Source organism: Zerene cesonia, chromosome 4 (assembly GCF_012273895.1).
Source record: "Zerene cesonia ecotype Mississippi chromosome 4, Zerene_cesonia_1.1, whole genome shotgun sequence".
In the NCBI taxonomy this organism is placed as follows: Eukaryota; Metazoa; Arthropoda; class Insecta; order Lepidoptera; family Pieridae; genus Zerene; species Zerene cesonia.
The window spans coordinates 1,225,006-1,240,757 of record NC_052105.1 but is presented as its reverse complement, the minus strand read 5'-3'; the positions used below and the strand labels follow the sequence as shown (position 1 = coordinate 1,240,757).

Sequence of the window (15,752 nt, the reverse complement as noted above, 5' to 3'; positions counted from 1 at the left end):
GATTAATACTCTGTCATCATTAGATGAATAATTTGAGAATTTTTATCGCCAACGTCCATACCACGTTGAATGCACCGGTTCTCGTCCGATCACCGAAGTTAAGCAACGTCGGGCGCGGTCAGTACTTGGATGGGTGACCGCCTGGGAACACCGCGTGATGTTGGCTTTTTGCTGTTTTATGCATCAAAACCAAAATATCAAGTTCTTTCAAGAAACCCTAAAAGAAGTCCGAGATAACATAATAAGAGGTTTTAACGTTTTTATAGCATGTTTTTTTTTCTATCATTTATCCTATAATTAAGTGATCTTAGTTGAAACTTCAATTATGTTTAAAAATAGTAATTTTCAACCTATAACACAACATCGTACCTAGGTTATGAGCATTATTATAACAATACACTACTTAAATTTTATTCTAACATCTATTAGCATCAATCAATAATACTAATAATAAAAATAAAATATTTGATTGTATTTACGCTAGTTACTCTAATTACTCTAGAAAACTACACCCGTAGTTGGAAATTGAAAAACTTTTAATTTGTACAATAGTATTAGTTATTTCTGAGAGTCTTGGTGAGATGAGAGATTTGAGATGCTTTTAATAAGGGCCAAACCGGGGCTAAGGTTTTAGCGATTAAAAAACATTACAAAACAAAGATTTTTCTGTAACAGTATCGCATCAGCATCAACATCAGCTGAATCCTGAGAAAACAGATAATAAAAGGATCCTACAACAATCGCTTTTCCTTCAATAAATAAGGCCAAAGAATAAAACACACAACAAATGCGATATAATTATATAATAAACTACCCTACAATTAGTTAGCCACAGAGGGCTGATACTGCGCGGTGAGGCGTTTCAGTTCATTCAGTTTCGCGTTGTACTCGCGAGCGAACGGGTGCTCCGGGTGCGTGTCCAACAACTGCGCTAGATAACGGGCTGATACCTGGAAAATATTAATGAATATTTTTTAAATTGCGCTCAGGTAGCTAGTAAAATTTGTTGTGCTTATTTATCAAAATAATATATATATATACAATACAACATATTTTTCCATACATTATTTGTTATTGTAACGTCTGATTTTTCAGATTACTTATAAGACTTCCTTCAAAAGCTCTTTTAAAGTGACTTATTCTATGACAATTAATAAGTAATTGATTAATTATTAACTCAACTCAACTCAAAAACTCTTTATTCGTTTAAATTTTTACAATTAATTATGAATAGTCATTTTAGCATTTTAGGAACTACCATCCATCCATATGATTCGGAATCGGAAAGTTTGTGAGGATGGATATATGTGTATGTGTATGTATGTTTGTTACTCTTTCACGTAAGAACTACTGAACCGATTGGAATGAAATTTGGTACGTACAACTGGAATAACACATAGGCAACTTTTTATCCCTATATACCCACGGGATATAGGCTTATGAAAGTGAATACGCGGGATGCAGCTAGTAATATATATGTATAAAAATCCGTTGTTTTGTTAGAATGCATTCTGTAGTTAGAACATGTTTTATCTAAGGCATTTAGTTAGGAATTTTAAACGTCTTTACTACCTCAGGCGGTTTGGAGCTGTGTGCAGCAGTGACAGCCAGCCCCAGAAGCAGCTCGGGCTGCTGAGGACTGCGGGCTTGTGCTTCAGTTAGCATTTGTTCAGCTTCCTCCCACATGCCTGAAAATGAATTATAATTAATGAATTAATCACAATTATTTTATATAGACCAAATACAAGCACACAAATTGCATACTAGGGGACCATATAGATACAGAGCTATCAAAACAAAATATCAATAACATAGTTAATATTAATAATTAAAGAATTAATAATTATTTTTTAACAAAAATTTAACGGACTCCACAACCCTCCAAAAGCAAAAAATAAAATAATAAAATAATTCTAAGCGGAAACCACTAATCTTTTCGAAGTCGGTCCAATTCTTGTCCATTGGAAGTGACAAGTTCACGCAATATAGGCACGATTTAAGCTGCATTTGAAGTGTTTACCAATTATGAGTGTTTGTAATAAATATCCTTAATATCTACACTTATAACTCATAAACATCTAATTATATCTTAATGACTTTTGATTTGTTGATTATGTATCCACTTGGATTTGAATGGCAACTTTAAAAAATTTGAACATTTTCGGTGTACTTTTAAAATTTTCTAAATCTCTAATGCCATGTATGTATGGCATAGCGTTGCTCCGTAGCAGTAATGAATAAGTGTGCCTTCTGAGATCAAAGGAAGCTGTTTCGGTCGGCTGATAAATTATAATAAGTACGAAAAAATGTAAATAAAAGGCAGGTAACCTCTTGAGGCAGCGGCGGCAGCGCCAACGGCGGCCGGCCCCGCGCCCAGCGCGCCGAGCCGCTCCGCCAGCTCCATGATGCTGTAGTGCGCGTCCTGCACGCCCGGCCCGCCCTGCGCACGCGCACGTTGGGTCAAACAGAGATTATTGTGAAAAAAAAAAACAATAGATAAACATTATTAGGATATTTTTCCAAATACCACACCATACTTGCAAAATGTTTAAAAAACCATTAATCTAATAAATTTTTATCAAAATATTGTCAGTGGGTAAAAAAGAAGTCTATAAAATATAATAATTTAAAGTTTATTGTAAATTGTTTCCAATAATTTCCAGGGAAATTGTAAACAGGGGTACCATTTCCTGGTCATATTTTGTTATATCATATAAGAATAATAACTGATAAACATATTAATGACTTATTACATTTAATGATGATGATCTTGGAAACAGGATATTGCAATACTGTTTAAATTCATAATGATTTTTTTCTTATCATGTGCCCTTTACTTTGAAGGACCATTTTATAATGTAAATAGTATTAACAAAATTGATTGATATAAGCTATACCATATCAACAAACAGAACTATATTTATAAATGTTTAAGGCATTTTATACAGACAACAGGAAAACAGACGAAAGTTTCGACTAGTACTATCTAGTACCTGGCAAGTGTATTAAGAAATAGATTTTGAATTAAATTTATTTCATTTATTTCTTTAAGTACCTGTGACAAATTGAGCCAGGCTTGCGCCAGCTGCGTAAGAGTGCCATCATCCTCTATATCTTGCAGCAACTTGAGTTGCTTGCGGGCGAGGTCCGGTCGGTTCATTGCGAGGAGACATTGCAGTGTGAACGCTCGTAGCTCCAGTGACTCGGCTCCATGGAGAATTCTGAAATTTTTATATTATATATGGATATTGAGATATTTTATGTTTATATTTTATACATATTAAAATGTTTACAAACTGTTTAAATTCTACATAGACTAAACTAAATTATCTCAGTAGCAGATAGTGTAATTATTTAATCCTGACAAACCCAAACAGGACAACAATATTGTATTGTCACCATCCTTTGATAAGTGTATGTGTGTGCGTGCGGGCACGTGTGTGTGTGTGTGTGTTGTGTGTGTAAGTTTGAATTAAAAAAGGACCTTTTGTAAGTAACAGTGACAAGGCTAAGTGCATTTTATTTCGTTACGGCCTTTGAGAGTCAGGGAAATATATAGCCAGTTAATGATGACCCCTCTTTTCGTATGGGCGTAAATTTGTCGTAAAAAGGTTTGTTGCATGACAAAAAGTAGAATAAATACAACATTCATGAATAATGAATTTATGTGATGTCTAAGCCATAATTACAGCAAAGGATTTAATTTTAGCTCAGAATTAATCAAGTTTGTTTTGTAATTTGATATATACTCATCTTTGGAGATTATTATTGCTTACTTGAGAGCTGCCTCGTAGTTATCCTCGTGGTAGTAAATAGTAGCAGCCACAATCAGGAATATGTCATTCGCTAGCTCCGTGCCTTTGGCTACCTGAAATGTTTAATGTTTAACACTTTTAACACTCACAAAAAAATTACAATTTAACTTTCTAACATCTCCTCCAATTAGACATGTTTTCATGGGTTGTAAAATATAGTTAATTATTATGAACTTTTAAATCATAGTAAGAAAAATATACTCTATAATTTTGATTAATATGGAGGATCATTTCACAAATGACACAAACTTAAGAATAAATATTAGTATTTTTATTTAACATATAATTACCTTATTTTTTTCATATAAATAAATTAAACTTTACTTCAACAACTTATTTTAAAATAAATCTAATGGGTCTACTTTTTGTCCATATATACAAAAAAAAAAGTTAAGACAATCCTAGAGTTTTCACCACATAATTGTCTTTCCCACATTGGAATTTCAATGATAAAAAATTACCCATTTACGCTTTCTTAGATTCATACTATCTCAGTATCTTCTGTGTGATTTCATCCTAATCAGCCAAGTAGTTCCTGATTAGTATAGCAAACGAAAATCAAACCCTTCAGCTTATAAATTTGTATAGATAAACAGTACCAATTAACATAATATAATAAATTTTAAAGAAATCATTTTATACCCTAGCATCAATATCAGCAACAATAGCTGGTTTATTTGCTCCCGGAGACAAATAATCCACCAGTGTCTTCAGCGGCTGCAACAGTGGATCTGCAGTCTTCAGCTCTTGCAGAACAATCCGGAAGTTCCCTTGAGCTATGTAAGAACGGTATAGGAATGTGTCTCGCTGCAGTGCTATTAATGGTGACGAAGGCTGAAAATATATAAAGAATCATTATAGTTAATTACGTAAAGATGTTGTGTGATTGTTGTGAATTTGTTCTGAATATTTATTAATTTGTCTATAAGCAAACTTTTTATACCACTATTTAATTCAAATCAAAATATTTACAATAGAACTAACACCTCATACATATGTAAGAAAAAAATATTTAAGATAAATAGTTAAAATACTGTAAGCATGATGCACAAACTCTTAAGATATTTATTTTGTGTTATTAAGTGTACTTTCATCTCTCAGTAGATGAACTACATAAAATCACCCTCTGAACGCTGGCTGGGTCTTTACGGCTAAATTCAAGCAAGTCAATAATTTGATTACTATAAACTATATCAAATAATCTTCATAGCAAGGGCTGTTCAGAGTTTTAATAAAAAAGTAAAAGGAGATATAAAATAATTTCATACAAACATAATGTAATCATCACCGCTGACTAAAATGTCAACACGTCATCGGCATAGAATACATGATAATAACTCTGTTAAGGAATATGTTATATCTGGAATCGAATAGTTTTGGAAATACTTACATTTACATTCTGTGCCTCATTGATAGCTTGTTGATAATTTCCAACATAAAATGCATTTTTAACATCAAAAAGTTCGTCAACATCCTGCTGACGTGCCATCTTGACAAGTTTTATTTAATTTTGACATTGACAGTCACCTGAATTATGTCTCACTTCTCAGAGTGACAAAGTCCGCTTCGTTTAAAAATGAATTGTGCATGCGTATGCATTATGCTTTTAGGTAATTAGAAATCCTTGCTGTAAAAAAATAACAAAGAGGAAATTTTGATAGTCTCTATCGAAACCGTGTTATAAAATTTCCAATTCTAATAACATATAAATAAATTAATATGCGTGATTGATTCTTATTAGAAACATCTAGATTATCCTGTTACTTTTGTAAAATGTTAAATGTTGGATGTTAAATTTTACTAAAAGTTTATTTATGGAATAACAGGATAATAATTAGTATAAAAGCACATATTTTTAATTGACTTATGTGTATAATAAATGTATAAATATTTCGATACAGTTTCTATATCCCGTATGGTCTAGTGGCTAGGATACCTGGCTTTCACCCAGGAGGCTCGGGTTCGATTCCCGGTACGGGAAAATCCTTTTGACTTTTTTTTATTTGTACCTTATTTAAACCTGTTCTTAACTTTTATTGTTTCGTACTTGTACTTACTCCACTAATTTTTCATATTTTATAACTTTATTAGAACATAATGGATTAGCCATATACAATAAAAATAAAAAATATTGAATTTCATATTCTTAGTCATTTTATTTACTTATGTAAAATGTTAAGAGTTGCATATTCAATATTTCTTCACCCGGGCTGACCCGGAAAAAAACAAAATAAAATATAACCTATTACACTCCGAATAATTTTTAAACTGGGTTCTGTAGATCCAGAGATTACTTCTGACAGGTACCAACGTCACAGACTCACAAATTCAATTTTGTTTATAATCTTAATAGATATAGATAATATACGATTAATTACATACACCTCTGAAATATTTTAATGAATAAAAAAAAAACATCGTGGCGGGCGGGGCAAAATCGAGTTTGTTTTAATTTCTTATTTTTAATGCATTTGTATGTCATAAAACACGAACAGTGAAATTAAATCAACTCTTAAAAAATTAATCAATCTGCACTGTAATTCCATCAAAAATAAACAAATATATGTTACAGCGTAGAAATGCCCTAAATTAATTTTTATACTTATAAGTACCTATATACGTAACAGCATTCTACAAATTCAAACACAGTTGCTCACAAAACCAGATATTCGAATTCCGTCATACACTCATACCTACATAATCTTAAGTTTATTCAATGAGACTCAGGTAAAAAGCTGCAATTGTGAAAGTCTCATCTCTCGGCTTACATAAAAGAGTAAACAATACAACAATAAGCCCTGCATGCAGTCAGGTAAACTCCAGGTAGGTTGTTACAAGTAATAATACGCACTTTACTATTGAATTTGTTACGTTACAAAACTTTTTTTACACACAGACTGTAGTGCAGGAGCAAATGCATTACGTTTTCTTCATATCTACTGAACAAAGACTTTTTGAAATATAATTCAAGGTAAGATCAATCGTGCATTATAAAAAAGAAATTTCGACTACACACGAAAATCGTAGTGATGATCAATTATAATTAACTAGCAGCGCCCCGCAGTTTCACCCGCGTAAGTACATATCCCATGGGAATATCGGTATAAAAGTTGCCTATATGTTATAACAGTTGTCCAGCTGTCTACGTACTAAATTTCATTGCAATGGGTTCAGCAGTGTTTGCGTGAAAGAGCAACAAACATACACACATCCTTACAAACTTTCGCATTTATAATATTAGTAGGATAGGATAAGATTTATATAGAATATAATATATAATAGTTGAATTAATAATTTCATTAATTGAAATAAAATTGATATGAATTCAGGATTTTTTACACTTTTCTTTAATTTTAGACGATCGAAGATAGATATTTCTGAAAAAGCGAATGTGTGTAAAATGAAACTATAATATGTAATATTATAAACACTAATATTATCCATATTCCCATTTAATTAAGCATACCTAGTATGTAAGTACATATCATATGTACATATTTCCCCAATTTAAAAACAGGTTCAAATTACTTTATTAAAAAGCTCAAGGTCGCAAATATGCGTTTTGAAGCAAAAAATATTCATTCAAAAACATTGTTGTAATATAATAAAGATGAACTGGTTGTACAAAAAATACCGTACAAATAAATGTCTATTTGCTTTTACAGAGCTTATCTCGTCTAGTTTTTTAAATTTATGATAGTTACGCATCCTAGATCCTTGGGCTTTGGTATGTCGAAGTAGTCGGTATTACACCACAAATTTACGTTTGACTACACTTATAGGACGGTTTATCAAAAAGGTAGTGGTTTGTAATAGTGCTATGATTGTTAAATAGATCAAGAACGTTTATGTTATTTAAACTTCAGACATATCTATACTGACTTAACTATATATAAATATATATGAAATAGCTGTTTGTTATATTCTGGCAAATTTGATTTTACCAAACGTACGTACAATTTGTAATTAATGAAATATATTATAAAAAAATATATTTTATTTTAAGCTTTGCCAGAACATATATTTAAAGCGTTCTAAATTCAATAAAATTAAAGCACACGTTAAATTACTATACGTCATTGAAGGAACGATCAATGCTATCTTATCTTTCCCCTAATAAAATATTCACAGTTTTTGTGAAACAAAAAACAAAGGCACTAGATATTTCCCAGTAATACTTGCTATTAACAACGTACATTGTCTCCACAAATCTGGGTGATAATTCTAGGTAATGTGTTGTTAACAAGATTTCATTGTTATGGATTAATAGATCATAAGTACTTATAATGAATAAAGATAACAATATTATTATAAAACAATATTATATTATAAAACAATATTATAAAGCAAAAGCATATGATTTTAATAGACATCTCATACGAGAGACCGTATTATTGCCCTGCAAAGATTTATACATTCTTTCACCGTATCTTAATGTTAGCTAGGTTGCTTAAACATAAACCTTTTTCCAACCGTAACCGATGCTCATTTAGGTAATTGTTACAAGTAAAGATATTTTATTTGAGCTGTACAACACTATCTGTCCTCATAGTCTGCTGTCTGAATGAACATAATGAATACAGTGCAATAACAAAAGATAAGTGAAAAGAACATTGTAAAAGTAATTCAGTTCATTTCATCTAATACAAGTGGATTGCACGTGCTATTTCCTTGTTTATATAGTTTGGTACGCGGAAAATTTGTGCTTGATAATACCTGGTATAAAGTTTTCGCACGTGGAGGTTCTCTATTGGCTCTCCAGTTGGTCTCAAATTAAATCTGTATGTATAGGATTGTATGGATGCAGTGTAGTGCTTCAGACGTATAGATTTGCCGTATAGAGATAATTATTGCAATAAATAACCAATTAGTTTTTTATGCGATATTTATGCAAGTTAAGCGCATACATATAGATTGTTAAATTATAATAAATCTGAAGAGTTTATTTGTTAGTTTGAACACCCTAATCTCAGGATTCGGAGGTTCTAATTGAAACACTATTTTTAAGACAATAAAGCATATTATCATAAACGAAGTGGATGAATGCGCGAGGCATAGCTAGTAAACAAAATATATCCATATGTTAATTTGTCAAAACTATATAAAGGCGGGAAATATTTGAATATTTCATTAGATTTAGGGGCATTTTAAAAGATTGGTATAAATCACATTTTAAATTATAATATGTATAATAGTGTCCAATTATGATACATAAGAAAAGTGATTCACTCTCCTTATATAGGAAAAAGTTTACCAAAAATATTTAAATGGAGCAGAGAATCTGAACAAGATTCCATTATCTCATCGCCTAGCTTAATATAATGATATAAATAAATGCAGTCGCAATCAAAACTTCTTTTAACAACCAAGACCAGATTCGAATCGAGACCTCATTATCCGTACGAAATAAAACTAAATCAAATTCCCACTGCATAAATCGTCTCGATAAGTTTAAAATGAATGAAATTTTTGCATCGTTGTTGACCCTAAGGGCTTTGTAAGGGTCCTTTCTCAGGCTCTGCCAGCTGTCCTTGCACCGGGCCGCAAGACGGTTACCGGTGGTTTTGTTGTCGCTCTTTTTAGACCCCATTTTTTAGGTTATGATTTTGATTTTAGTATAATTGCGTTTCAATTATGCTTGTTTGCTTGTTGTATGGCTAATAAATAAAAGTAATACGTGTGTATTGAAACATTCAATTTAGGTTTTATTTTTTTGTTGTTGATTGTGAATGTTTCTATTTTTTTATTATATATTGCTAATGAATAAGAAAAGAAAAATTCTTTTGAAAAATCCATAAGCGAGTAACGTAAATAGACCAAATGATGACATGACTTATATAATTGTCGTATCGGTAGCCAAGTTCCAAAACATAAATAATTTTTCCTCATTTAAGGTATTTATTCTAATTATAGCGAAATATATCAATAGCTATTGAAATTGAAATTAAGGTAGTATGGAATGTGAAACTCCTACGCCTCTACAAATCGTAGTATCTATTCATCGTGTGAATCTAAGAAAATTGTCTGAAATGCTTCCATAATATTTAACGAGCAAACGTACATACAGATTCTAAGATTACATTAACCTAGCGGTCCGCCCCGGCTTCGCCCGTCGTACATATATAGCCTATAGTCTTCCTCAATAAATGAGCTATCTAACACTGAAATAATTTTTCAAATCGGACCAGTAGTTCCTGAGACTTATATGCAGTTTTTAGACGCGTTGCTGTAAAAAAACAATACATTTTTTTTTGCCCATGTTTTCACTTTAAAATAAATAAATATTTGTATATATAGACGTTGGCCGATTCTCAGACCTCCCCGATATGCACACAGAATTTCATGGGAATCGGTCCAGCGGTTCGCAAGAGTATGGTAACTAACATTGTGACACGAGAATTTTATATATATGGATATTATAAAATTATACGATTAATTAATTTAATTTACATGTTATTTTTTTTTATTTTGGTCTTAAACGATACTAAGCTCTAAAAAAACGCTGCATCTAATAAGGCATAACAATATATTGGGCTTAAAAAATTTAAAGATTTATAGGTATATCATTCTAATATAGGTATATCATTCTAATAATAATTCATATATAATAATTAAGTTTTTAATAATAAGGTCGAAGCAAACAGTTCAATCAATAGTAGTGAATTATTGTTTGCAAACCAAGGCGAAATTAGCGGAGGTCATTGAACTTACAAGGGTTGCCGTTCCGGCAACCTCCCTTCAAGGGTTCTCAATATTTTTCACTTTTTTAATGCCTTTGATCCTTAAACTTGAAATCTGTTTGTAATTTTCGACAGAATTTGATGGAAACTCAAGTTTAACTTGGTAAAAATTAAAGAAGCTATTTTGACGTAGATGACGCAACATTCGCTTTATTTGGTCATGTTTCTAAACGTCTTCCTTTTCCTGAAATATGAACATTTTCTTATTCAAAACTCATTTATATTTAACAGGTACCTAGTTAAATAAAACTGGCTATAAACCTGGGGCTTAAAGCTACGAAGTATGAAATGTATTTAAATTATTTGGAATCTTCATTAAACCTCTTCTATTTAGCAATTTTTTATATTATTTATTGTTATAGTGGTAACAAAAATACATCGTCAATCTTATATTATACATGAAAATTTCAACTGTTTTGCTATCACGGTTCAAGAGATACAGCCTGGCAACAGACAAATAGACGGACAGTCGACGGAGGAAGCGACGACATAGAGGCGGGAACCTCTTACTATAACTACTTTTTAGTCTTTGGATACATACGTAAGCCAATAGGCCGACTACCTTTTTACCTCATTCCCCATTTTCATAATTATAGGAAAACATACTAAAAATTAAACATCAAAACTTACTTACTTTTCTTATACTATTTATATGCTCTGAATTCAATCAGATAGATATATTTATTATAGGCCGTATAAGAAGAAATAAAAAGTAAATATACAATAGAATATTAACACGGGCATAGATAAATAGATCACCCCATTAATCTAACATTCATCATAACACATTATTAAGAAGACATCCCCGAACTATCTCACCGGAACCTGGCTTCCACCACTAACAAAAACTTCTGAAATTAAGGAAACTGTTTTGTTACATTAAGATCGATTCTCCATACGTCTTCACATCCGTTCAATCTTCATAAAGTGCAAAAAAACTGTTCTACCGAGTACAATAGCCTGGCTTGCATCTGCTATCCGTTTTATAAGCAGATGGTTTGAGTCAGAAAAAAATTGTACCTGCAATGTTTTGTACACGACTGTACTATGAACTTGAGACGAAGGGTGACGCTATGCGACACACGCGCGAGACTTTCTCACGAATTGTTATTTAGGAAGTCTTGAATTGGGCTAATGGGTAGGTTGGGGTGTGTGCAGCTTGCAATGATTCCACTTCATTTGTTAAAGCTTGACGATGGTTTTGTGACGTTAGTGTGTGAATGACGATTTTAAAGAAATTTAAATATGGATCAATACGTAATATTTTAATAGGTAATGAGGGGGGGAAAATGCTTGGTAACTTTGTCCGTATTAACAGCCAAGTGTAATAACTACATCGAATAATTTTCGATGTAGTTATTACAAAAGTGCCGTAATTGTATAATAAATTACTTCAGGAATTTATTTTTATTCTTTTTTATTCATGTAAACAATACTCGTATAAGCATTTAAAATAATAAATTTTAAGGCTTATTTAAAAAATACTTATCTTTAATCAAACATATCATATGTTTCAATCCATCGTGTTTATAGTAGGGTAGTAGGGTGAGATAGGATACAATTGTGAAGAGGACAGTCTGTCCTAAACAATTACTATTTTCTTGTTAAAAAAATTTAGTAAAATATACTTTTGGAGATTGGCATCCTATTACAAATTAAAAATACAATAATATGACATGCATTAAAATAATATCCATTAAAAGGTACATTTAGAATTAATATTGTGGTTCATTTGTTCAATAAATTGGACTATAAACAGACAGATTGTTGTAATCAATATTGTTGCTCTTTTTGGCAAACTTAAAAATTGAATATATCTGAATGAAATAATCGTGGTCACCCCACTGTACAGTCAGAATCGAAAACCCAAAATCTTATGCTTCTTTCTTCCCAAATAATAGCGTACGGAGTTTCGTTACTTTTATGTATTCTATGCTTTAATAATATTTTGATAATATGTTTTTTTAACGAACAGCAGCTGGTTCATGTTAATACGACATCACTATGTGGGAACCTTTAAGAAGAGCCTTACTTATTTAGCCTTATCGAAACGACTTTCGTTCAATATATTAATCGTTTTTCAAAACTTCGTATTCTATCTTAGAAAATACTATTTCAACGATAAAAAATGAATGACCATGTTATTTTTCCATGAATTGTATTTACTCGAAAAAATCCAACCACATAAATATATATATGACTGAGATTTTTCGTACTTTCACTACAGACTAAGTTTATTTTTAACCGGTTTTAATAAAGGAGGCGGTTATCAATTAATGTTTGTTATCACTTTTTACTGGATGAATTCATTTTTACGATTCTCTTTTTATTTGAAAGTTGGAACCTCCCATGTGCTCCCGTTCTGACAATTGAAAGGCTTATTGGTATTTTTTCCAATAAGCACTCATTAAAGATAAACTTCAGGTACTAGTCTATTTAAAACATAATTAGCCACCAACGACTTGTCTTGCGTGTATGCATCAAGCCATTCACCATCTGTTTATTATATATTTTTTTTATTTTATTGAAAAAAATATCCACGCACGATATAAGGACCACCTATACGAATGGATCAAATTAACAAGCAATAATTGAGCTTAATTATGGGCTTATTAACCTGTTTCAATTGAAACTAGTCCTAAAGATTTCCTTTTTTACAATATAATCTATACTTTACTTATATTATAAACCTGAAGAGTTTGTTTGTTTGAACGCACTTATCTCAGGAACTACTGGTGCGATTTGAAAAATTCTTTCAGTGTTAGAAAGCCCATTTATTGAGGAAGGCTATAGGCTATATATGTACTAAGGGCGAAGCCGGGCGAACCGCTAGTGTATAATGTATCAAAAGGTTTAAAGAACAGGCAATATTATTAAAAGAATAGCAGTGAGGTATAATAATACCTAATATAATATAATATATGATATCGTAATTGTATTTGTATGTTCATGCAATGCATTAATCCTTATTTTACTATTCTATTTTTATACAAAAAAGTTACCAAAGTCAAGTGCGTGTTGAAAATTTACACCTCTTTCGGAATGTCAAGTAATATAATAATTATGACACTTCAGCTGTGCAGAAGGCTGACAGCCCTAGCCCACAACCTAGTTTCAGTGCTTATTTTGGGTTTGACATAAAATATACTGACGTAGGATGAAGATGTAGTAAAAACTTTAGTGTTTTTGCTTGCCTTGACCGGCCGATAGCTGAACTTGCGACTTGCGAGACACAAGGGAATACTTCTTCTGATAATGTTATGCGAAACGCAAACTAGCTACGACCTGCGTACTGTAAGAATATACGTTATATATTACTAAAGTTATATAGACTATATATTCATATAAAGACAAGAAGGAGTGTGACTCGCAACACTAACCCTTAACTTTAACGAGGAGCTACAAATAATAAGAGCAGCTGCAAAAAAGATTGGTCACCCATCCAATTTATAGCCGTGCCAACCGTTGCTTAACCTACTTTTTATTATTTCTTATTATAGCGGTTCAAAAATACATAAAAAATCTCTGAAAACTTCAACAGTCTAACTATCACTTTGTATGAGATACAGCCTGATGACAAACGGACAGACAGAGAGATAGACGGGTTATTTGTATACGGAACCTTAAATATAATAAACTAGTTATATATTTAAAAATGAATTAACATATAATTCAGACAGCGTTTAATACGAAACCAGCTTTCATATACAAGTAAAAAAATTGTCATCAGTTTTTGAGAAAGTCATGGGCAAACATTAATTACAGCCATAAAAAAACCATAACTGTTTTTAAACGCGTGGTACCCGGGGAAAAAGTAGCATAGGTGCTAATCCAACCACTATCTATATACCTTATTTCAAACAGAAACGATAAACTGTTTTCGCGTGAAAGAGTAAGAAACATCCATGGATAGTTACAAACTTTCGCGTTTATAATATTAGTAGAATAATAAACATACATTATATATATGTATTATGTAAAGGAATTGTATGTCCCGTTTGTTATTTTAACCAGAGACTATAGAAGATACTATTTCTAATAAGAATTGATTGAGAAACCTTGTATCAATTCCAGCGAATTTATTAAAACATGGTCAACAAATGAAATTCGATCAAAAAAATTTCTTCATTCAAATTGCTTCACATATGAGACCACATAAAACAATACCGAGACGCAAAAATGTACAACATATTAGCACAGATTATATAATACTGTATATTATTATATTACGCAGTAGTTCTTTAAGTATGATTCTATACTTTATAGTATAGTATAATAAATTTTGTATGTTTGTTTGTTTGTTATATAAGTACCGCGGGCGAAGCCGGGGTAGACCGCTAGCATTTCATAAAAGTAACGAATGATAACACAACTATTGATATGTTTATGTAATTTTAGAACAAAACTAGCTGCACCCGGCAAACGCTGTTCTGCCTTACTCTTATCATTTAGGGGTATGAAAAATAGATGTTGGCCGATTCTCATAGATACCGGATAAGCACAAAAAATTTCATCAAAATCGGTCAAGCCGTTTCGGAGGAGTATGGCAACGAAAACTGTGACACGAGAATTTTATATATTAAGACTAGCTGCGCCCCGCGGTTTCACCCGCGTAAGTCCGTATCCCGTAGGAATATCGGGATAAAAAATAGATGTTGGCCGATTCTCAGACCTACCCAATATGCTTACCAAATTTCAGAGGAATCGGTCAAGCCGTTTCGGAGGAGTATGGCAACGAAAACTGTGACACGAGAATTTTATATATTAGAAGATGTAACTATTAGATGGAGCGATTCTGGTCCGATGAGGAAACGAATTCAATGAAAGGACACTTCAATGAACACTTTAAAAAAACAATCGTTTTAGTACGTTTGTATTTATTTTAAAAAGGAACAACGTTTTTCATTTTTTTTTAATTAAGTACTAAGACAATTTAATTTAGGTACATGAAATAAAAGACAATTAATTAAAGTCAATAGCATTTAATGAAAATAATAAGAAATTGAAGCATTTTATACTTATTCTCCACAGTATTTATTTCAATCGTAGATAACAAAAATTATATAAAGTGTTTCTACATATGTATTATTTATCAGGCCAACAATGAATTTGATGCAACTCTTTTGAGACGCGTTCCCAATTCGATTTACTACAATAATTACAGTTCAACAGTTCACGGACAATCGTGAGCGAATGT

The 15,752-nt window shown here is 31.7% G+C and overlaps 1 protein-coding gene and 2 non-coding genes across 3 annotated transcripts; 2 read left to right on the top strand and 1 right to left on the bottom strand.

Moving 5' to 3' along the window:
* Positions 1 to 47: 47 nt before the first annotated feature.
* LOC119839814 lies at positions 48 to 166 on the top strand. The gene has a single exon (XR_005288275.1). It is a non-coding gene; the product is annotated as a 5S ribosomal RNA (ribosomal RNA).
* A 622-nt stretch (positions 167 to 788) lies between these two features.
* LOC119839701 (coatomer subunit epsilon) lies at positions 789 to 5,345 on the bottom strand. The gene is made up of 7 exons (XM_038366120.1): positions 5,206 to 5,345; positions 4,458 to 4,649; positions 3,777 to 3,868; positions 3,056 to 3,221; positions 2,329 to 2,440; positions 1,573 to 1,688; positions 789 to 950 (listed from the first exon to the last, which is right to left on the bottom strand). The coding sequence occupies exons 1-7, from the start codon at positions 5,302 to 5,304 to the stop codon at positions 822 to 824; spliced, it is 906 nt and encodes a 301-aa protein (XP_038222048.1). The 5' UTR covers positions 5,305 to 5,345; the 3' UTR covers positions 789 to 821.
* A 379-nt stretch (positions 5,346 to 5,724) lies between these two features.
* Positions 5,725 to 5,796, top strand: Trnae-uuc. The gene has a single exon. It is a non-coding gene; the product is annotated as a tRNA-Glu (tRNA).
* Positions 5,797 to 15,752: the final 9,956 nt, after the last annotated feature.

What these genes read in the sequence shown, in the direction of transcription:
- LOC119839701 (XM_038366120.1), bottom strand. Translation starts at nt 5,304, where the DNA reads ATGGCACGTCAGCAGGATGTTGACGAACTTTTTGATGTTAAAAATGCA. An exon ending in TTGCTGATATTGATGCTAGG is followed by an intron (nt 3,869 to 4,457) that starts GTATAAAATGAT and finishes TAAACATTTCAG; the next exon opens with GTAGCCAAAGGCACGGAGCT. An exon ending in AACTACGAGGCAGCTCTCAA is followed by an intron (nt 3,222 to 3,776) that starts GTAAGCAATAAT and finishes TAAAAATTTCAG; the next exon opens with AATTCTCCATGGAGCCGAGT.